This window comes from Carcharodon carcharias, chromosome 23, assembly GCF_017639515.1.
Source record: "Carcharodon carcharias isolate sCarCar2 chromosome 23, sCarCar2.pri, whole genome shotgun sequence".
NCBI classification, from domain to species: Eukaryota; Metazoa; Chordata; class Chondrichthyes; order Lamniformes; family Lamnidae; genus Carcharodon; species Carcharodon carcharias.
The window spans coordinates 47,778,378-47,802,796 of record NC_054489.1 but is presented as its reverse complement, the minus strand read 5'-3'; the positions used below and the strand labels follow the sequence as shown (position 1 = coordinate 47,802,796).

Below are 24,419 nucleotides of genomic sequence, written 5' to 3'. Positions count from 1 at the left end.
ATTGTCAGCTCCCCTCAAACCGATCCAGATAGAGTCAAGAAACTGGCAGAGAAATGGAAGCAGATTTTGACAATCCTCTGCTCACTGCAATCATTCTTGGGAAATGGTTGCGGTTGAGAGTCTTTTTCAGCTCCACATGTCACTTGTGAATGGGGCGTCTGCACAAAGCTAGCTGGGATACGCCAGTAAAGCTCAACACTAAACATGCGATGCCTGAGCAGTATGGGGGGATCTGTTCCTTCTTCTGGTTTCAGCTGTTTAAAAGCTGATGGTAGGCCAGGCTGTATAGGAGTCCGGTACTGAGGAGCAGTCTCTCGGACTCTGTTTTGCTCAATAACAGAGATTTACGGGCAGAGATTTTCTTAATTATCATTCACAGGATTTAGGTATTATTGGCTGGGCCAGCATTTATTGCCCATCCCTAATTGCCCTCGAGAAGGTGGTGGTGAGCTGCCTTCTAGAACTGCTGCAGTCCAGTGGTGTAGGTACACCCACAGTGCTGTTAGGGCAAGAGTTCCAGGATTTTGACCCAGCGACAGTGAAGGAACGGTCAGGATGGTGAGTGGCTTGGAGGGGAACCTTCAGGTGGTGGTGTTCCCATCTATCTGCTGCCCTTGTCCTTCTAGATGGGAGCGGTTATGGGTTTGGAAGATGCTGTCAAAGGAGCCTAGGTGAGTTGCTGCAATGTATCTTGTAGATGGTACACACTGCTGCTACTGTGCATCGGTGGTGGGGGGAGTGAATGTTGAAGGTGGTGGATGGGGTGCCAATCAAGTGGGCTGCTTTGTCCTGGATGTTGTTAAGTTTCTGAGTTTTGTTTGAGCTGCACCCATTCAGGCAATTGGAAAGTGTTCCACCACATACCTGACTGGTGTCTCGTAGATGGCAGACGGACTTTGGGGAGACAGGGTGAAATCTGTCCCAGATAACCACACCTCAGAACCTAAGGCCCACTGCCCAAAGAGCACCAAGACAAGGTAAAAGACAGGATGTGGGCCCAAGAAGCAGGGACTGGGCAACACCAAGTTTGAGTTTAGAATGAACAGGTGCAAAGGGCAGACAGGGACAGGTTGTGGGTTCAAAGACAACTGACAAGACTAGACAAGACAGGGAATCCAGGCTGATACTCCAGTGAGGTGCTTAGGGAGAGCTGCACTGTCAGAAGTGCCATCTTTCAACTACTATATTAAACTGAGGTCCTGTTTCTCCTCTCAGCTAGATGTAAAAGACCCCATTGCACTATTTGAACAAAGTTAGAGGTGTTGTTACAGGTATCCTAGGTTAATAATTGTTCCACAATTAATATCACTAAAAAAGATGACCTGGTCAATTATCTCATCGCTCTTTGTGGGAACTTATATGCACAAATTGGTTGCTGTGTTTCCTTTATTAACGCCGTGACAATGCTCATCATTGGTTTGAGCACTTTGGGATGTCCAAAGGTTGTGAATGGGAGTCTTACCTTTAGGTAGATTTGGATGCTCTGCTCGACCTTCAGGAGACTAGGCTAGTCCGTCTTGGGAAGAATTTTCCTTAGGCTCAGAGTTGGTTTCCTGCCTTGATCACTCTGTGCAGGAAGCCCTAGGAGAGGAGGGTGGCACATGCATAAATCCCCGTGACCAAAGAGAGACATTGGCAGATGCCTTGTGGTGTGGGTGTCTGATGGGAGGGTAGGGGGCGGCAGGGAGGATGACAGCATGTCTCACACCGGGTCTCACGGCAAGCTCCTGAAACCAGCCCATTGTCCACACTGGAACTGGGAGAGCCAGTAGCGCCACGGCTAACTGGGCAGTGACTGAAGAGCTGAGAAATGGAAGTGGGTGGTCACCCTTTTGTGTCCATTGGAGAACAAGGCGCCGAAGACTGAGAAACATAAAGGGATTAAAAAAGCAATGTGCGAAAAGAAAGGGTCGTCTATCTCTCCACAGGCATTTCTAATTTGAGATTAATTGAAGCTGGCCTGAGAGAGCACAGTGATGAGGCCAATGGGATCAATAAACCGTGAATTAGCATCACTCTTCCACTTAATTCAATGTAAGTCTGTGTTTGCTGTTGAGCTGTCCAGCTGTGGCTCTCCAGGAGCACACAAGGGAGCGTGTGTAAATGCTGCTTCAGCTTCAGAAGTGCACACTATTCCAGATAAAATTTAAATTTCTTTCTGCTACTTGTTCTTGGAATGTGGGTGACATCGATAAAACCTAATTTCTTTCCCATCCCAAGATGCCCTGAGAAATTGTTTGGTTATTCGAGAAGGAATGTAGTCATGTCACTCAGCCAGGTAGTCAGGTGTAGGCCAGACCAGGTAAAAACTACAGGCTTGCTTCTCTGAAAGACATTGAACCAGAAATCCAACAGATTTAATTTTTGTCCTAGCCATGTTCTTCAATGAAATAGTGCATTGGGATCTTTTACATTCCCCTGAGATGGCAGACAAAGCCTCAGTTTAACATTACACCTGAAAGGCAGCACATCCAGCAGTGCAGCACTCCCTCAGTACTACACGGAGATTTTGTGCCGAAGTCTCTGAAGAGGGTCTTGAACCCACAATCTCCTCAGAAATGAGAGTATTACCATTTAGACAGTTTCACAACTTGTTGGGGTTGATGACTTCTAGCTTTGTTCATGTGGCAGCAGGAACTGTACCCAGGAATAAAAGGTGTTTGAAAGGAACTATTTTAGCGCAAACACAGACAAACACTCAGTTAAACACACACACACAGATTCAGACACACCCTCATACACAGGTATACACACACACACACACATAGATACAGGCACATTGAGACAGTAAGATCTGAATAATATTCAGGCTTGGGCTGTTAATTAAAATAATATCCTCACCACACAAGTGCCAGGCAATGATCTTCAATGACCCTTGACATTTGATGTCATTACAATCACTAAGTTCCCATCATAAACATCCTGGGGTTTGGCGTAGACCAGGAACTCAACTGAACCAGCTACATAAATAATCATGGCTTCTGGAACAGGTCAGAGGCTGCTTCCTCCTGCAGCAAATTACTCAATCCCTGACTCCTTAAAGTCTCTCCAGCATCTTGATCCCTGAAATTGGATCTCATTTTGCCATTCCTCCTACCCCTCCCAGTGTCACGTGCATCTCCATTATTCCTCTCATTGTGGCTCCTTGACATATCACTCCAGCCCATTAACAATGCTCTGATCCCCATTCAGGCTCATGAATGGTCATTCTATATATTTTCTTGTATATTTGGTCATCCTGTGTGTTTTATTTTCTCCACCCGCCTTTCCCCTGTCCTTTGTTCTGTCCTTTCTTAAGTTCCGTATAGCTGTAATAGCTTTCCGTTCTGAGGAAGTGCTTATGACTGAAACATCAACGACCTCTTTGGGGAAAGGGGGTTGCTTTCCCAGGGACTTAGCAACGCACTTGTAGGTTTTGGAGGGGCTGGGAAGGGGAGGGATGGTGGTGAGGTGGAAAAACCATGGAGAAGGAGCTTGTGTCAGGTTCCTGACATGTTCCCACCTTCTCCCGCTTTCCTCAGAGAGGATTCAGTAAGATGATAACAACCCACCTGGCAGTGACGGGAAGTCAATTAAAGCTCATCAGTAGCTAATTAGCAGCAGTTTTCCAGTGTAAATGAGATTTTGCCAGCGTCACTTGGGATTGCCGCTCTGTCTGCAGCTCACCAGGTAACACAAGGGCTTGCAGAGCAGGAGGTGGAGCAGCATGAGAAATATATTAAAGGTATTTCATATATTAAATCTATCTCTTAAGATGCAAATTGTCAAGCCTGAAGTCCTCTACAAGCAGAGGCTTTGCAAATTCCCTCCCAATCTCCTGGAGGTTGCAGTAAGGAGGGAGTGCTGCAGCTGAGGGAGCAGGACATTGGCCTTCTTCATTCCTCCAATGTGTGCAGCCCTCTCGGTGCCCATGCACACCAGAAACACCCTCGCTGCATTCAGACTGCCAGCCAACCTTCCAGTCTCACAAACACTGACTCACCCTCCCGCCTCCACAACCTACTTGTCATCCCTAATTAAAGAACAATCCTAGAAACAAACGCTTAATTGGGCACCACCCCTATAATTGCGGCACGATGCATGCTGCAGCTAAGATCAGGGTCAGGACCTGAAAATTGTCCCGCCTCCAGAAAACTCGCAAACTCCAGAAGATTCAGCTTGTGTTCAACAATTGCTGCCTGATCCACGGCCTGCTTCCGGCAGTTTCTGATTTTATTTCATTCAGCATTGAACTAGGCTGGTTAGAGTGGGCAATTAAAATGTCATATTGGTATAGAGGGAGACTTACTCTATATCTAACCCCATGCTGTACCTGTCCTGGGAGTGTTTGATGGGGAAGGTGTAGAGGGAGACTTACTCTATATCTAACCCCATGCTGTACCTGTCCTGGGAGTGTTTGATGGGGACAGTGTAGAGGGAGGTTTACTCTGTATCTAACCCCGTGATGTACCTGCCCTGGGAGTGTTTGATGGGGACAGTGTAGAGGGAGCTTTACTCTGTATCTAACCCCGTGATGTACCTGTCCTGGGAGTGTTTGATGGGGACAGTGTAGAGGGAGGTTTACTCTGTATCTAACCCCGTGATGTACCTGTCCTGGGAGTGTTTGATGGGGGCAGTGTAGAGGGAGCTTTACTCTGTATCTAACCCCGTGCTGTACCTGTCCTGGGAGTGTTTGATGGGGACAGTGTAGAGGGAGCTTTACTCTGTATCTAACCCCGTGCTGTACCTGTCCTGGGAGTGTTTGATGGGGACAGTGTAGAGGGAGCTTTACTCTGTATCTAACCCTGTGCTGTACCTGTCCTGGGAGTGTTTGAGGGGCCAGTGTAGAGGGAGCTTTACTTTGTATCTAACCCCGTGCTGTACCAGTGCTGGGAGTGTTTGATGGGGACAGTGTAGAGGGAGCTTTACTCTGTATCTAACCCCGTGCTGTACCTGTCCTGGGAGTGTTTGATGGGACGTTCTTCCATCTTCCACTTCCCCTTCCCCCGTCCCTCCTCCAACCCATGGACCTCAAATGGTTGTTGGCCAAAGTAGTTGTGTTGTTATTAGATGGGTTTTTAGTCTAAATTATCTTCCTCTAATTCTTTAGATTTTAATTTTCTTTATAGGCTTTACATTTGGCACCTGATTCTGTGCCTTATCCTGAAGACACTAACTGAATCTTGCTATGCAGGCACGGGTTGAGGGGATATACTATCATAATATATAGTAAGGTTGTACATTAATTTGCAGAGTTTGTTCAAAGAGATCAGTACGCTACTAATCCGGAGTATTACAGAGTTTGGATATGTTTAGTACAACAATGAGTTTTTGTGATTAGGCAGTACATTTCCCAGCCTGTGACAGATTAAAAACTGGTTTCAGTAATCGACATGATTAAAGGTTGTTGTGCTATTTTTATCCTGTTTTTAATTACAGGTTGTTCTAATTTTGTATAATAGAATTCAGGTATTTGGTAAATCCCATTTACACATGAGCCGATCCTGATGGTGCAGGGATCCTGGGATTAGGATTCTGATGGGGCATGGTTGCTGGAACACTACAAATTCATATCCTGTCTCCCCCCTACTCCCCGCACTGCCAACCAACTCCCCATCCACCCTCCACTATCTTGTGTCTGTGTGTGCGCACCAGTATTTTCTAACTCATCTCATGACGTGCAGTAAGGAACGTTGAAGGAACAAGTCCACCCCAGCATCGACAGCACTGGGTGAAAGCATTCTATTAAAACCCCAGGCCCTATCATTTTAATAGTGCGCTTCCAAAACCATTTGGAATGCTGTGGCTGAAAGTACTCACAAATTCATTGCTGGCAAGAGGGATAGGTGGGAGAAATAATAAGGAGGAGGAAAGAGTGGAGGAGACAGAAAAAAGCAAGATGTTGGAAAGAATATCTCAGGGCTGTTTCTCTGTACCATATGGCTCATATGTTGGATGCAGCCGGACACTTTTAGTGTCACAATGTCACACATGGGTTGTTGTCTGTTGTTGATGGGTTTGATCCATCAGAGTTTTGATCTTAAATCTGCTTGCACACCTTTATCTGTACTCTACACAAACAGTCAGTGATTTGGACCTAGTGTCTACTCGAATGTGCTTGCAGACCTAATCACTGCAAATTAAAGCTCCCAGAAGCACTGTAGTTCAACCATATTGTACATCTGCTGCATGTCACGCGGCTTTGCAGGCTAACCAGGAGAGACTGAGCTCAAGATGCAGTATTGTCTGCATGGCCTGTGGTGAATAATTAATACAGCTCAACTAGGATTTATCAAAGGAGATTATACAAAGGACCAATCATTAACCATTAAATGTTTATTCCATATAGAACATAGGAACAGGAGTAGGTCATTCAGCCCCTCAAGCCTGTTCCATCATTCAGTCGGCTCCTTGATGAACTATATCCTATCTACCTTCGTCCACCTGGTCCCATATTCCTTAATATCCTTGGTTAGTAAAAATCAGATCTCAGAATTAAAATTAGTAATTGAACTAGCATCTGCTGCTCTTTGTGGGTGAGAGTTCCATACTTCTAACATCCTTTGCATAAAGGAGTTTTTCCTAGCTTCTCTCCTGAATGGCCTAGTTCTGAGTTTCAACCCTTGATCTAGACTCGCCTACCAGCAGACAATGTTTCTTTCTATCTACCCTATCAACTCCTTTGAAATCCTGAAGGTCTCAATTGAATCATCCCTTAACCCACCCCCCCCTCCCCAGGGAATACAAGCCTAGTTTATGTAATCTCTCCTCATAATCTAACCCTTGGATCACTGGAAGCTCTGCACTCCTTCCATGGTCAGGTGTTCCTTTCTAAGGTGCAGTGGTCAGTACTCTCCACAGTATTCTAGACGGGATCTAACCAGGGCTTTGGATAGCTGGAGCATAGCTTCCTTTCCTTTATATGTTATCACTCTAGTTACAAAGACTAGCATACCATTTAGTTTTTGGATTACTAATTCATACCTAACCACTACATTTCAGGGATCAGTGTTCATGAACCCCAAATCTTTATGAACCCCATTGCACTTTTCACCATTTAAAAAGTATTTGAATCTATCCTTTTAGCCCAAAATGGATGACCTCACACCTGCAATGAAATCCAGCTGCCTGAGTTTTAACCAGTCTTTATTCTATCAATGGTTCATTGTAATTTTATGCTCCAGTCTATATTGCTTACTAAATCACCAATCTTTGTGTGGCCCACAAACTTTTCTTTTAATTCATTCATGGGATGTGGGCATCGCTGACAAGGACAGCATTTGGTGTCCATCCCTAGTTGCCCTTGAGAAGGTGGTGTTGAGCTGCTTTCTTGAACCGCTGCAGTCCTTGTGGTGCAGGTACACCCACTGTGCTGTTAGGGAGGAAGTACCAGGACGTTAAGTTAGCAATATTGAAGGAATGGCGATATATTTCCAAGTCGAGATGGTGAGTGACTTGGAAGGAAATTTGCAGATGGTGATATGGCCTGTGGAGATGTGAGTGCACACAGTGTGAATCAGAGGGAGATGGTGGCATAGTGGCAATGCCACTGAACTAATAATCCAGCAGCCCAGGCTAATGCTCTGGGGACATGGGTTCAAATCCCACCACAGCAACTGGTGAAATTTGAATTCAATTAGTAAATCTGGAACTGAAAAGCTAGTCTCAGACCATGAAACTATCATCGATTAGCACTGATGCCCTTTAGGGAAGAAAATCTGCTGTCCTTACCCAGTCTGGCCTTCATGTAACAACAGATATACAGCAATGTGGTTGACTCTTAACTGCCCTCTTAAATGTCCAGTTCAAGGGCAGTTAGGGATGGCCAACAAATGCTGGCTTTATCAGTAATACCCACATTTCATAAAAGAATAAAGGAAAGAAAAAGATGCTAATCACTGGGGCCTGCGCTCCAGAGAGGTCTGTGCTGTAGGGGTGCCTGGGCTCCTTGGCCTAGCAGCCTGTCAATCAAGATAGTCAGTGTCCAAAGTAGCCATTCTGGTGCCTAGACCTTCCTGATTGACAGACTCTTTGGCTAATGATTGCTGTTGCCGAACAGCAGCAATCATTGGCCAAGTAGCAAGCGCCAAGTTCCCCAGTCCCACCTGTCTTGCTTCACTTATGTCTGGACTTATCTCAGGACTGTTCTGTTTTGTTCTGTTGGAGATTCCTTCACTTCTGACCTGGCTGGAGGCTGCTGGAGCACAAGGTAATGTAAAGCACTTACTGCCTACCATCTACCCCCAGAAGGCCCTTCCTGACCTTCTCCCTTGTGGCGTGTGACCCTTGGTCTGAGCCCTTCCTGACCCAACCTCCTCCCTCTTGATGGCCCTGGAGATGCACCTTTCTGTGGTGAATACAACTGGCCAGGGTGAATACAAGTGACCAGAGAGAAGCAGATGTTCTCCATTGTACCCAGGCCAACACTCATGGGGAAGGCAGTGCGAATTAGGCCATAGCTAGCAATGGTATGATGAATTGAACTGCAACTCACATGGACATATTTAATACCATTATTAAAAGCTGTTAGCTTGATAGATTTACAAGGTACCTAATCTTAAATAATATCATTGAGTTCACTTTAATCCTGGACACTGATGTTAGGTTATGGTGAAACATTAAACCTGTAATGGTTTAAATTCTATCAGTGAATCTCTACCTATTGAGTATGTAGTGTACTGGGCTGGGCCCTTCCCGACCCGGCCTCCTTCCTCTTCCTGATGTGTGGCCCCTTCCCCAGCTTCCTACCTGACTTTCCTCTCTCGATGGCACCACCTGGTTCCACTTTGCCTGCCAATTGCTTAATCGAGTGCCTTTCCCAACCTTAAAAATGTGCTTCTCACAGGAGACTCAGCTACTGTGAAATGCTTTTGTAGTCAATGTTGTTAACTAGGGAATTCTGACACTCAGTTTGCACTTAGCCAGCAGAAAGGACTAGATGCTGGGATTGGGGGTGAAATTTGATTTGTGGGTGCTGCTACAAGACATCTTGAAGTTCCGAAATGAAGTTTGGTGCACATACTTCCGTGGCTAAGTGTGCCAACTGGCAGCTGGATGCCATTTTGGTGAGGGGTTAGTGGCACACACCTAATATTTCCCAGAAATATGCAATGTAGACAGATCATGACATCAATCAGCGAGTAACATTGATCTGACACCAGTGCTGCCATTTTAGAGCAACAGGCTTTAACCTGCAATCTCTCTTAACCTCACACAGTTGAACATGTGTTCAAAAAGAATGATTGAGGGGGAGGGTTAAGGGGGAACATGTAGGATAAGGTGCCTAGAAACAGGTGGAGCACCAGGGCCCATGATTACCCTCCCTCTTCCTGGCTACTCTTGATCTCATAGATGGTATAGGTCACAGGTTTGGAAGGTGTTGTTGAAGGAGCCTTGACAAGTTGCTTGGAAGCATCATTGTTTTTCCTGATATCTCGGGAAATAATAAATCTTGTAATAGCTGAAGTCCCAGCACAGATCCTTTGTGGAACATCACTAGCCACTTCCTTCCAAACTGAGTACCACCTTTCTGTGTCCTCTACTGTCTAATCAATCTCCAAATGAGGTGAACAATTTGACTTCAAATCCATTTGCTTTACTTTTAGCTGTTGTTTTTTCATGTGGTACCAAGTTGAATGCCTTCTGTAAGTCCATCTACATCCATAGACATTCTCCTGCCCACTACATTAGCTACTCCCTCAAATAATTCAGTTAGTTTTTTTAGAGATGACTTGCCCTTTACTAACCCGTGCTGGCTCAGGCTAATCAGCTCACATTTCTCTCGATGCTCACTCACTCTCTCTTCAATTATAGATTCTAGTAAATCCCCCACAACAAATGTTTGACTCTCAGGTCTGTACTTTCTTGGCTTGTCTATCTCACCTTCCTTTCTTAGAGTTAAATTTCATAGAATTAGCACAGAAGGAGGCCATTTGTCCCATTCTGTCCATGCAGACTCTCTGCAAGATCAACTCACCTAGTCCCAATTTTCCAATCTAATCTTGATTCCCGAATCAAGAGAGCTTTGACAATTATGCTAAAATGTCTGTAATTTGCTCACCTAACTCTTTTAAACCCCTGGGATAGAAACCATCAAGTCCTGGGGATTTGGCAGTCTTAAGGGTCATCATTTTTTCTAACGTTGTTTTCTTGCCCGCATTGACTTCACTTGAGTTCCAGTTCTTGATTCATTGTTAGTTTCCCTGAAATGTCAGGTATATGCCATCCTCTTCCTCCACCTTGAAAACTGGCAAAATTATTCAGTAAGTCTGCTATTTCTTTATTTTCACCTGCAATATTCACCACCGCCCACCCCGCCCCACCACCACCCCCTCCCTCCACCCCCAAGCCTCTTTTTTCAGATGGCCCACATTACCCTTGACCACTCTTTTCCTTCTGCCATAATGGTAAGAACATGCATTAATCTCGATATTGTTTGTAAATTTCTTTTTGTGTCCCTTTTTGCTGCTCTATCTCTTTTGCCTTCTTTATATTTCACCCAGTCCCCATGGATTGACACTACTTTTTTACACTTGTTTTTAGTTCTGTTTCATCTCTCAGCTCTTTGGTTGGCCATGGTTGTTTTAATTGGTAGGTAGAGCTCTTTCCCCCTAGGGAGTAAATACTGATATAGGACATACTGGCCACATATTTAGCTAAATTTGTTTCTGAATATCTCCCACTGTTGTACCTGACAGCAGTTTTAACTAGTTTTCTGCCATTGTCCCTACCTTATCACATTGAGGTTAACCTTACCAAAACCTAGAATCATTGTAACTGTGGTAAGTTTTTCCTTTTCAAATGCAACATTGAATTCAATCATATTATGATCACTAAATGTTCCTTTACTATTAAAGCATTAACTAAACCCGATTAAGTGCTCCTTACTCAATCTAGTATGATCTGCTGCCTTGTTGGTTTAGAACATAATGCTCTAGAAACTCTTGAATGGATGTAAGGAATTCACTAGCTTCCTGATCTGAGCAACTTTACTTTTCCAGGTCTGCATGAAAATTAAAGCCTCTTGTTAGAACAACTCTACTTTATTACAAGTCTCTCATCTTTGAATTAATACATTCTGTTAATTCATTGCTGCTATCAAGAATAAAAGAATAACTCCTTGTTACGGTTTTAAGTTCTCTCCTATTTGTCTATTCTAACCAAACAGCCTTCACTAATTACTTGTCCTTCTATATCCTCTCTTGGTTTGAATGGCAGCATTTGAAATGGTTTTAATGTAGATTTAGCTTTGCAAGTCATGAGCTACTCCATCACCCTGGATAAATAAATCATGTTTGTTTCTTTTCTTTCTTGTCACTCTAGTACCATTGTCTGTACCCTTTATTGTTCTACCATAGTCAGAATAATGAGCATCAGCTTTGTCTCAATGACAATACTTGTCTCTGCGTCAGAAATTTGTGGCTTCTAGCTCCATTTCTTTAATTTGAATATATGCTCCAGGCTGACACTCCAGTGTATTACTCAGGGAGTATTGGCTCTTGCATTTACCTACACCACATGCTCTGCAGTAGGTCAAGAAAGCAGCTCACCACCACCTTGTCAAAGGCAATTAGGAATGAGCAACAAGTGCTGGCCTCATCAGTGACACCCACATCCCATGAAAGAATAAAAAAGTCCACACACATAGATGCCGTCTGAGGGATAAATATTGACCAGCATACCTTCTACGCTCAATTTCCAGATCATGACCAGGAGCTTTGCCTGTTTTTTTTAGTTTCCCTGGCTCAGCGAAAAATGAGACCAATTTCAGAGCCCCGTACTCCCCCTTGGCTATATTAACCCTGAGCTAACACCACACAGACTGGGGGAGGGTAGGGATTAAACTGTTACCCCCTAGAGCCAGTGTCTTGACTACTTGCAGTGCTCGCAGCTGTTCTAGCACCTCCTTGTTACTGATGTCTCTCACTTCTGAGACTTGCTTATCCTCCTCTGGGTAATACAACCAATGATTTAGGAAACAAGACAGTTGACTTGCAACAAGAACATTGTCACAAAGGTAGTGTTTGGGATTCTTTTTTTAAATTCTTATATGGGATGTGAGCATCACTGGCTGGACCAGCATTTATTGCCCATCCCTAACTGCCCTTGAGAAGGTGGTAGTGAGCTGCCTTCTTTAACTGCTGCAGTCTGTGTGGTGTAGGTACACCTGCAGTGCTGTTAGGAAGGGCATTCTGGGATTTTGACTCAGTAACAGTGAAGGAACGGCAATATATTTCTAAGTCAGGATGGTGAGTGACTTGAAAGAGAAATTCCAGGTGGTGGTTTTCCCATCTATCTGCTGCCCATGTCCTTCTAGATGGTAGTGGTCATGGGTTTCTCAGATCTTGTTATCCACGTGTGACCACCTTGGTTTATTTCAGACGTTGCACCATTTGCCTGACCACCTATATGGTACAAATATATTTATAGAAACCCAATATAGTCAATTCAATTTAATACTGAGGTAGGCCAATAATGGGCAGGGAAAGACCATCTGCTCCATCAAACCTGACCCACACTGACGATGACTGGAGCATCATGATTAAACACATCTCATTCCGCTCTACATCCAGTGACCCCTTCAGGTAATCAAAGTCATTCCAAGAGATTTTTGTCTATTATCTATTAATCCATGTATATTCCCCACAATTCAATCGCATTTTCCATTTTGACTCCTGGCCAGTTATTTAACCTTCTTTGGGTAATTCTTCTTCATGCACTCTGTGCTCACTCCCCCTCCATAGATCTGATTGTTCCCATAAAGCCTCAGAGAGCTGCAAGCTCCCAGCCCGGTTGTCCAGTGCAGAGTTGGCCAATCACATCCAGCGTGGCAGTGGCCTCAAAATCTCTGGACGAGGTCATCAGTAAAGGAACCAGCCAGGGTTCACAGGCCTGCTTACTGTCCAGTGATGGAACTTGAGTGTGTGGATGGTGGGTTGAGGGAAAAGTCAGGCTTGTCTGCGATGCTCTCCTTGGTTGAACAGCCAGCCACAACACATGAGACACTCCATTAAGGTACCATATCGGCTGTTAACAGCTGGGTGTGTCCAAAGACTGCCTGGGGGACACTAGGATTGCCGAAAACAATATTAATAGAGATATGAGCTGCTCCTGTACTTCAACTGCAGGACTGTTTTCTGGACAGGTGAATCTCTGATGGTGCCTGGGTCCTTCTCTCCCGTCATGGATTATGAGTATCATATGTCCAGCCTTCTATGCACACTTATAATGTGCAGGATTCTGACTCTTCACCAGGACCAGCCATTCAAATTGTGCCCTGGGATTTTTTACACCCACCCAACATGGCAGACAAGGCATCGATTCAACATCTCATCCAAAAGATGGTACCTCTGACAATGCAGCTCTCCCCCAGTCCTGCACTGCAGGTATCAGCCTGCACTGTATGTTCAAGTCTCGAGAGTGTATCTTGACTCAACGACAGTCTGACTCAGAGATGAGAGTGCTACCCACTGAGCTAAGTTACGTGACAAACTGGCTATTCTAGTGAGCTGATTTCATATTGTAATGGAAGGTGGCTCCGAACAGTCAGTGCTGCTGGAACTTGTACAGCCAGCACTGCATCAAAACCGCAAGCAGGTTAACTGAGGACTTCCAGAGAGGAGGATAGACACAGGGGCTAAAATTGAAAGGCTGCCAGGCAATGGTCAGGTAACCAGCCAACTTTCCAAGCATGTCTAATCTCACACAAGGAGGCCACCTGATTTCAACATGTAGGGCCAGTGTAACCACACCAGCCACAGACAAACATTTATTGCCCATTCCTAATTTCCCTCGTTCAGAGGGCATTTAAAGTCAACCACATTGCTGGGGGCCTGGAGTCACATGTAGGCCAGAACAGGTTTTCCTTCCCTAAAGAACATTAGTGAACCAGACAGATTCACAAATAACCATAATACTGAAATTGCTCTTCTCTGAGCTCATCTATCTCCACCTAATTTAGTTTTTGTTAAGCTCGGTTTTCTATTAACTCTCGAAGAAATAACGACAGCTGACGCTGGGTTCAGACACTGTTAGGATGTGATTAAGGTCTCGATCTTCTCAGTTAGAAGACGGTTAAGATGTGAACATTATTATGATCACCATAGACACCAAGAAACCAAATGAACCAAATTTACCAAACGACCCAAGTGAGAAAACCAATGGAAAGATTTCACCTTTTTATAACTTCTACTTTATTAAACCAAAATTAACATAAGCATGAATTAACAGGCAAATTGTGGCCAATATAAACTTAAATTACACATTAGGTAGCGGATACAACAAAGATAGATGTCAGGGATTTACTGGGAGTCCACCCTGTGTATATACCATTGATTTCAGCCACAAACTCGTTCAAAGCTCTCATCCTCCTTTGGTAGAATTCCAACCTTCGAGGATTGAGCCATCAATTCTTATCCGGTAATAGGTCCCAAATCAGCTCAGATTCCATGGGCATGGTCTTCACCAGAATGGCACGTTTCTGCAGACCTTCCTCACCAGCTGCTCACAGCAGTCTTGATGGGGTGGATCCCCCAGAAACACTTTTATTCAAACTCTCAGTCACAGAATCACAGTGCAGAAGAGGCCCTTCGGCCCATCGAGTCTGCACTGACACGTGAGCCCTGTGCGCTGTATGGCCGGTTCTGGTCAATCAGTTCCATTAAACTAATTGAACCAGTGGCAGTAACCTTAATTTTCCTTTCTCTCCACTCCCAGTTCCAGCCTTTGTGTTCAGCTTTTTTCAACTGTGCCACCACATCTGTCCTGAACTTAGACACGTGGGCCTGGTCTTGTGCTGCGCCGTGGGTCACAGGGTCGCTGCTGGCCTGCAGTGTCCCACCAGCAGAGTCTGATGCCCCAATCACACTATCCCTGGCAGGAAATCAACTCCAACTGCTGCTCAGCAAGGGCCAGGCCCTAGAACAGGGACTGGCAAAGGCAGCCGTCACTGCTGTGTCTGGACAAGCTCTAGCCGCTCAATCCCCTTCACGCCCACCCCCACCCCCCACCCCTCACCCAATGGGACAGGACATCATCACAACTTTCTGCCACTGTCACGGGTTGGTTCGGGGTGAATATTTTCCCTGTTACAAGATGGTTAAGATGTGAACATTTTCTCACTGTGTATAGGGGTGTTTAAATGTGATTTGAGAGTGCTGGATGTTTATGATCGTCTGTAAGTGTTAGTTCCTTGTCTTGACTCAATGTTTCGCCAGCCAGCTTCACTGTTTCAACATTATTTTCACACTCCTATATTTAAGTTGCTCTCTTGCTGCGATGTTCTTCTCACAGCTCGAGCTGACTCCCTCAGGCTGCTTTCCTGGTGCAGAATGTTGAGTTCAGTGCCTCCTCTTCACTCAGTCTGTCTCTGCGCCAGGAATGGAGTGAAGGGTTCCCACTCTCTATCGCTATTCCATAGCCCCAGCATGTGACGCATGTGACTGGGCATTGTCGTCAAATGCAACAGCCATTTTGTACACAGCACAATCCCACAGACAGCAATGAGATAACTGGTCATTTACTCCTCTCTTGGATAGTGTTAGAATTTTTGGAACCTGGGGGGAGCAGGTGGGGCTAATGTAAAGTGACCGGATCCATTTCACTTTCTGTACTGTGTACCGCTTCCAGCGCCTGGACACATCAGATCACAGGTCTGCAGCCTTAATTATCCCCCACTCCCGAGAGGTCTCTGCTTATCCTCCACTCCTTAAGAGGCCTGGGCTTTGCATATCCCTCAATCCCGATAGATCAAGATCTGGTGGGCATGAAATGCTTGGAAAATGCCCTTCTCTTTCTAAAACATGGCTGACTTGAAGGTGCTACAGCAGAGCTGGAGCGCAGGATTCATTACCTTAACTAGCCGTGAGGCAAACATTGAGCCAGACTTTTAAAAATACATTTGTGCAATAAATTGAAAAATAAGAATCATTTAAAGGTCTCATCCCAGCGGTAGAGAAGAAGTTTTTTGTCACTGCATAAAATTTATGGCCTGATGGTGCTTCAATGCGGTGAGAAGGAAATAAATCTCTTAATTAAAATGTTATTTTGTTCTGCTTAATGACTTTATCATGATCTCCTACTTCACACAAAGGATAGTGGAAATCTGAAACTCTCCTTCAATAAAGGCAAAATACTGGGGATGCTGGAAACCTGAAACAAAAACAAAAGTGCAGGAAAAACTCGGTAGGTCTGTCATCATCTGTGGAGAGAAAGACAGAGTTAATGTTTCGAGTCTCTTCAGAATTAAGAGAAGTGAAATATATACTGTTTAAGGGGGAGTGGGACAGATGAAGCTGGATAGAAGGCCAATATTCATTACAAGCCTACCAACCCCCACAGCTACCTCAACTATAGCTCCTCACACCCCGCTTCCTGGAAGGACTCCATCCCATTCTCTCAGTTCCTTCGCCTCCGTCGCATCTGTTCTGACGATGCCACTTTCCAAAACAGTTCCTCTGACATGTGTTCCTCCTTCCTTAACCGAGGTTTCCCACCCACGGTGGTTGACAGGGCCCTCAACCGTGTCCGACCCATCTCCCACGCCTCTGCCCTCACACCTTCCTCTCCCTCCCAGAAACATGATAGGGTCCCCGTTGTCCTCATTTTTCACCCCACCAGCCTCTGCATACAAAGGATCATCCTCCGCCATTTCCGCCAACTCCAGCATGATGCCACCACCAAACACATCTTCCCTTCACCCCCCGGCAGCATTCCGTAGGGATCGTTCCCACCGGGACATCCTGGTCTACTCCTCCATCACCCCCTACTCCCCAACCCCCTCCCACGGCACCTTCCCATGCAATCACAGAAGGTGCAACATCTGCGCCTTTACTTCCCCTCTCCTCACTGTCCAAGGGCCCAAACACTCCTTTCAAGTGAAGCAGCATTTCACTTGCACTTCCCTCAATTTAGTCTACTGTATTCGCTGCTCCCAATGTGGTCTCCTCTACATTAGAGAGACCAAACGCAGACTGGGTGACCGCTGTGTGGAACACCTTCAGTCTGTCTGCAAGCATGACCCAGACCTCCCTGTCGCTTGCCATTTTAACACTCCACCCTGCTCTCTTGCCCACATGTCTGTCCTTGACCTGCTGCATTGTTCCAGTGAAGCTCAACACAAACTGGAGGAACAGCACCTGATCTTCCGACTAGGCACTTTACAGCCTTCCAGACTGAATATTAGGTTCAACAATGTCAGACCATCCTCCTCCATCCTCACCCCTTTTTGACCCCCTTTTTTCAAATATTTATTTTTAAATTTTTATATATATATTTTTCCCACCTATTTTTATTATTATTATTTTTAAATTTATTTCCATTTTTATTCATTGTTTTATCCTCATCTTTTAGCCTATTTCGATCTTTTATCCCACATCGTTCCCTCCCCCACCCCCACTAGGGCCATCTGTCACTTGCTCATCCTGCTTTCTACTCTTAATGTCATTATTAGCACTTCCTTTAGCCAGTGTCACCACCATCAACACCCCTTTGACCTTTTGTTTATGACATCTTTTGCAATCTCTCCTTTGCCTCCACCTATCGCTGGCCTTCTATCCAGCTTCACCTGTCCCACCCCCCCTTAAACAGTATATATTTCAAAATAATTTTACTTCTCTTTAGTTCTGAAGAAGAGTCATTCAGACTCGAAACGTTAACTCTCTTTCAATCATCCGTTGGCACTGAGGGTCAATTGAAAATGTCAAAACTGAGATCGATGGCTTTTTGTTAGACAAGGATATTGAGGTATTGGAGTCAAGGTGGGTAGATGGACTTAATATGCAAATCAGCCATGATCTAATTAAATGGTGGAATGGGCTGAATGGCCTCCTCCTGTTCCTGTGTAGCTGCTTTGATTAGAAGCTGCAAAGGTTTGTGGGGTGATGGTGGTGTAGTGGTAATATCCCTAGATTAGTAATCAAGGCTAATTCTCTGGGAACACAGGTTCAAATCCTCCCATGGCAGCTGGTGGAATTTAAATTTAATTAATGAAATCTGGAATTAAAATCAAGTCATAGTTTCCTTTAGAGAAGGAAATCTGGTCATGTGACTTCAGACCCACAGTAGTTAACTCTTAACTGCCCTCTGGAATGACCCAGTAAGACACTCAGATCAAGGGCAATTTGGGATGGGCAGTAAATGCTGGTCCTGCCAGTGATGCCCACATCACATGGAAAGTATAGATGGGTTGGAGAGGAAAAGTCTGTGATGTTTAGTGTCATCAAGAGCCAGAATTCCTTAAATGCCATGCAAATCACAAAATATAATAAAAGACCAAGGCTGAAAGGAATTTGGATAAATCGGGGGATACAGATAGCCAACAACTTCTGGAATGTTCTGAACTTTCCAGGAAAATCTCTTGAATGTGGCTGCCTAACCCAGGAGGAATATCACTGCAACATTCAAAAAATACGTGCTGTTAAAGTTTCATTTTGGAAGTGGTTTGGCTGGTTAGAGGTGAGAGGTCACGTGATGTGACCTCCAGGATTACAGAGTTAGCAATCATGTAGAGAGTACTGGGTAGGTCAGGAGAGTCCTCACCTGTGGGTGAAATGATTTTCATCCTTCTCTTTACCTGTGCTTGAGATTTCCATTGTTTGTTCCTCAGCTTCTAATGATTAGATCATCTACTTTAATGATGTTCATTGAGGGGTGAACATTGACCAGAACACCGGGAAGGACCTCTCTTCTCACCTGCTCTTCTTCAAAATAGTGCCATGGGATCTTTTATGTCCATTTGAGAGCCAAAAGACAGCACCTCCAACAGTGCAGCACTGGTACGTTAGTCTGGGTTAATGCGCTCAAGTCTCTAGAATGAAGCTTGAACTCATTCCATTCAGAGCCAAGAGAACTACCAGTCAGCTACAAGTAACACTAACTGTAGCCCTCCAAATGGCCAAGATCGGCCAACTCAGCATCTGCCAGGGCTGGAAACTGGGGTCATTTTGGCCTGGCCTACATCAGTAATTTTTGTTTCTTCTGTGTTTCTAGGTTCTCTCGCTCGGAGCTGATGTGCTTCCAGAATATAAGCTGCAAGCCCCTCGCATTCACAAATGGACAATTCTTCACTACAGCCCTTTCAAGGCTGTCTGGGACTGGCTCATTCTCCTGTTGGTCATACACACTGCCATCTTCACTCCCTACTCTGCTGCCTTCCTGCTTAATGATCAGGAAGAGGAGAAGCGACTGGAATGTGGCTACTCATGCAACCCACTGGCTGTCGTGGATCTAATCGTTGACATCATGTTCATCATCGATATCATCATCAACTTCCGCACCACCTACGTTAATGAGAATGATGAAGTTGTGAGCCACCCAGCCAAGATCGCAATCCATTACTTCAAGGGCTGGTTCCTCATCGACATCGTGGCTGCCATTCCATTCGATCTTCTCATCTTCAGGTCTGGCTCTGATGAGGTAAAGGGCGAATAGAAAGATCATTTCAAAATAGCTATCTAAATCAAAATAATGCACGTCCCGTGACGTGGTTCAAAATGGAGCCTTGTGCACTGGTAGGACCAGAGATCACCCTATGCGCGTGCTCATGTGCAAACATAAAGACAGGTACACACACACAGACATGCACTCACATAGACACATATACAGAGAAACACACACACACAAACACAGGAATGTATAGATACATAGACACACACAAATTAGCAGGCACATGTGGACAAATATGTATTTTTTATACACAGACATGCACATACATATGGACATGTGTGTAGATACAAACACGTGCACACACACAGACACCTGCACATGCACACAAACACATGGACATACAAGACACCCGCACATGGACACATGCACACACACATAGACATGCATGCACACATATGTGCTACATACACTAACTCAACACACTCAAATACACATGTACAGACACCTTGCCACACAACCAGACCAACAAACGCAGGCCACACACACCGTGCTGACACACCGGCCAACACCCCTGTCAGCAACTGTGTCAATGGAGGTTTGCTGCAATGGACTCAACCCACCAACACTTGCTTTTGAGGCTCAGATATGGAGTTCAGTCCCTTGGGCAAGGGTCTGGACAGTTCCCAGTGTCTATGGAGTGACAACTATACTGGAGAGGCAGGGTGAGGGAAGAGAGACAGGGGAAGGAGGGTTTGGATGGGGGTAGGGCAAAGGGAGAGGCGTGGGAAGGGCAAGGGGAGAGAAAGTGAAAGGGTGAGGGAAGAGGCCGGGAGGGGAGAGGGAGGTCGAGAGAAAAGGGGAGAGGAAGGGCGAGGGGAGAGGGAGGGACAGTGAGGGGAGAGAACAGGTCAGGGGAAAGAGTATAGAAAAATTACACCAAACACATTCTCCAGTATGTGCCTGTCCCCATCACTTTCTCTGCCTTTCCAGCCTCTCTGTGATTTTCAGCGTGCCTTTTTCACTCTGTCTCTCTCCACTTGTCTTGCCCATTCCCATCCTTTCTTTCTTTCTGCCTCTCTCACCCCATTTCTGTCTCTTTCCTTGTCGTCTCCCCAACCATCCCTGTCTTTTCCCCATTCTCTCCCTCTCTTGGTGTCTGTCATCTTCTCTGTCTCCTCCCTGTCTAAGTGATCTCTCACTCTCTCTCTCTCTCTCCCTCCCTTTTCCCACATGCGAATGTGTTGATGAGTTACAGCCAAGTTGTTGATTAAAACTGAATCATACTTCAGCTGAATCCAACACCTGACAATTTCTTCATCAAATTACAACACACTGTAGCCCTTCTGCCCCCCAGCAGCTGGTGAGGCTGCAGGAGTGGAAGCAGCAAGCTGAGCTGTGTCGTATTATCTCAGCTTTTTTTATTCATTCATGGGATGTGGGCATCACTGGCTGGACCAGCATTTATTGCCCATCCCTAATTGCCCTTGAGAAGGTGGGGGTGAGCTGCCTTCTTGGACCTTCTTGTAGTCCGTGTGGTGTAGGTGCACCCACAGCGCTGTTAGGGAGGGAGTTGCAGGAATTTGACCCAGCGACAGTGAAGGAACGGCTGATGTATTTCCAAGTCAGGATGGTGTGTGGCTTGGAGGGGAACTTCCAGGTGGTGGTGTTCCCATGTGTCTATTGCCCTTGACCTTCCAGGTGGAAGAGGTCACCAGTTTGGAATGTGCTTTTGAAGGAGCCTTGGTGAGTTCCTGCAGTGCATCTTGTAGACCATACACACTACTGCCTCTGTGCAACAGTGACGGAGGGAGTGGATGTTGAAGATTGTGGATGGGGTGCCAGTGGAGGGTATGATGAGGGAGTATTCCATCACACTCCTGACTTGTGCCTTGCAGGTCGTGGACAGGATTTGGGGAGTCAGGAGGTGAGTTCAGAGTCATCAATCTGCAATCCAGCATTGGCAATGAGTAGGGTCACTCCAGCATCTGAAATGCAGGCCCTGTACACATGAGATGGTCAACTCGACAATCAGTTTCAACCCCAGCTATCAGTCACTGGTCCCTTAGTCTGAAATCGAGGAAGAGGGTTAGAGAGGGGGCTGAATGGAGAGTGAGGAACTGACTGTGCAGAGAATGAGGGCCGGGGCTGGGTGTAGAGTGATACAGTGTACAGATATCTCCCTGAGTGAGTGAAGGGAATGAGAGACACCAGTCAGTGTACAGATATCTCCCTGAGAGAGAGTGGAATGAAAGATGCCAGTTTGTGTACAGATATCTCGCTGAGAGAGACAGAGACTGAGACACAATTCAGTGTACAGATTCAGTGTACAGATATCTCCATGAGAGCGACGGAAATGAGATACACCTGTCAGTGTACAGATATCTCTCTGAGAGAGAGGGGAATGAGATACACCTGTCAGTGTACAGATATCTCCCTGAGAGAGAGAGGAATAAGAGATCCCAGTCAGTGTACAGATATCTCCCTGTGAGAAAGGGGGCTGAGAGACACCAGTCAGTTTACAGTACCTCTTTTAAAAGTTTTCTGGTTATCTGGTCTTCACTTAATCCATGTCCCGTTTACAAAATGAAAGTTTCCTGAGCAATATAGCGAGCTGACTCTCTATGTTGCTGAGTATATTTAGTCGCATGGCAGATTTTCTAAAACAGATTTGATAAGCCGGTGTCACGCGGACTTTGTGGAGGTGCAAATGGCTGCTTGGACCTCATCAAATCATCCATGACTGAATGGTTACCTTGGCAACAGATTGCTTTAGCGCCATTGTAATTGTGTCATTGACTGCGATGTCAGTTCACTAATAGGGTCTAATGCACTGTTTGCGGAATCAGCAGACAGCTCAATCTAAGCTGTAATGCTACCTTTACAAGCACAGTGTGTGATTTCAGTAAATGTTCACTGGGCAGGATAGACATTTGCACTTGTCGCTCTCAATCCAGATCTGAACTTCAGCCCTTGTCAGGCATGGAGTATAAAACTGCCCCCTCATTCATTGGAGCTAGAGTGATGGATTGATTGTTGCAAACTTCAGCTTTACTTTTGTGTGTCAGCTGTGACTCAGTTGGTGTCACTCTCGCCTCTGTATCGGAATGTTCCAGGTTCAGGTCCCACGCCAGGGTTGGAGCACAAACATCAAGGCTGACGCTCCATGGCGGTGCTGAGGGAGTGCTGCACTGTCACCTGTGCGGTCTTTTGGATAAGATGTTAAACCAGGGCCCCAATTGTCTGTTCGATCAATGTAAAAGATCCCATGGCATTATTTCAAAGAAAAGCAGAGCCATTCTCTCTGGTGTCCTGGCCAATGTTTATCCTCAATCAGCATCACCAAAACAGATGATTTGGTCATTATCACAGTGTTGTTTGTGGGAGCTTCTTGTGTGCAAATGGGCTGCTGCATTTCCCACGTTATAAAGTGACCACATTTCAAAAACACTTCATTGGCTGTAAAGCCCTTTGAAATGTTACATGGTCGTGAAAAGCGCTATATAAATGCAAATTTTTCTTTTCACATCTGATGGCTGTATAAATTCTCACCAATTCGAACAGTAGTTTCATTTTATTAAAAATCAACTAGGACTAAAATCAACGCACCCTTTACCTCAGTCTCAGCAGGACAAAGCTTTCTAGGCCTAGCTATGTCATTTTTCCAGCCAGCAGGCCAACACTTGCTTCTTTTACCTCCTCGCCTCAAGTCACTCACACTAAATGGGGTAAAAAACAGGCAGTGACGTTATGAGCATGTGTGCGTTCCACATCACTTTACATTTTATTCAAGTACACAATCCGATGACCGTTTTACAATGAATGATGAGCTTCTGTACGAATTGTTGTGCAATATATTAATTTGTTTTCTTAAAATAGTATTTCAAAATCAGTACCGAAGACTTGTGCTCCAGAATTTGCCGTGCTTCTAGCCAAGCTGTTCCAGTACAGCTACAACACTAGCATCTGCCCGGCTATGTGGGAAATTTCTCAGGCATGTCCTGTACCCAAAAAGCAGGACAAATCCAACCCGGCCTACTCTTGATCATCAGTAAAGTGACGGAAAATATTATCAATGGTGTTATAAAGCGGCACTTGCTTAACTATGACCTGCTCACTGATGCTCAGTTTGGGTTCTGTCAAGGTCACTCAGCTCCTGACCTCATTACAGCCTTGGTCCAAACAGCCACAAAAGAGCTGAGCTCCCGAGGTGAGGTGAGAGTGACTGCCCTTGACATCAAAGCAGCATTTGTCTGAGTGTAGCATCAAGGACCCCTGGCAAGACTGGAGTCAATGGGAATCGGGGGAAAACTCTCTGTTGGTTGGATTCCATACCTAACACAAAGAAAGATGATTGTGATTGTTGGAGGTCAATCATCTCATTTGCAGGACATCATTGCAGGAGTTCCTCAGGGTAGTGTCCTAGACCCAACCATCTTCAGCTACTTCATCAATGACCTTCCGTCCATCATAAAGTCAGAGGTGGGGATGTTCACTGATGATTGAATAATGTGCAGTACCATTCGTGACTCCTCAGATACTGAAGCAGTGCATGTCCAAATGCTGCAAGACCTGGACAATATCCAGCTTTGGGCTGACAAGTGGCAAGTAACATTCGTGCCACACAGTACCAGGCAATGACCATCTCCAACAAGAGAATCTAACCATCGTTCTTGACTTTCAAAGGCATTAACATCAATGAATCCCCCACTATCAACATCCTGGGGGTTACCATTGACCAGAAACTGAACTGCACTAGCCATATAAATACTGTGGCTACAAGAGCAGGTCAGAGACTGGGAACTCTGTGGCGGGTAACTCACCTCCTGCTTCCCCAAATCCTGTCCACCATCTACAAGGCACAAGTCAGGAGTGTGATGGAATACTGTCCACTTGCCTGGTTAAATGCAGCTCCAACAATGAAAAAGCTTGACACCATCTAGGACAAAGCAGCTTGATTGATTGGCACCCCATGCACAAACTTCAACGGTCACTCCCTCCACCATCGATGCACCGTGGCAGCAGTGTGTACCATCTACAAGATGCACAGCAAGAACTCA

At 45.4% G+C, this 24,419-nt stretch overlaps 1 protein-coding gene across 1 annotated transcript in view; it reads left to right on the top strand.

Moving 5' to 3' along the window:
* Positions 1–24,419, top strand: part of kcnh6a (potassium voltage-gated channel, subfamily H (eag-related), member 6a) — a 229,084-nt gene that overhangs the window by 147,802 nt on the left and 56,863 nt on the right. The window contains exon 6 of the mRNA XM_041173545.1: positions 18,967–19,392. Within this exon, the coding sequence (XP_041029479.1) occupies positions 18,967–19,392 (426 nt within the window). The remainder of the gene's footprint in view (positions 1–18,966; positions 19,393–24,419) is intronic.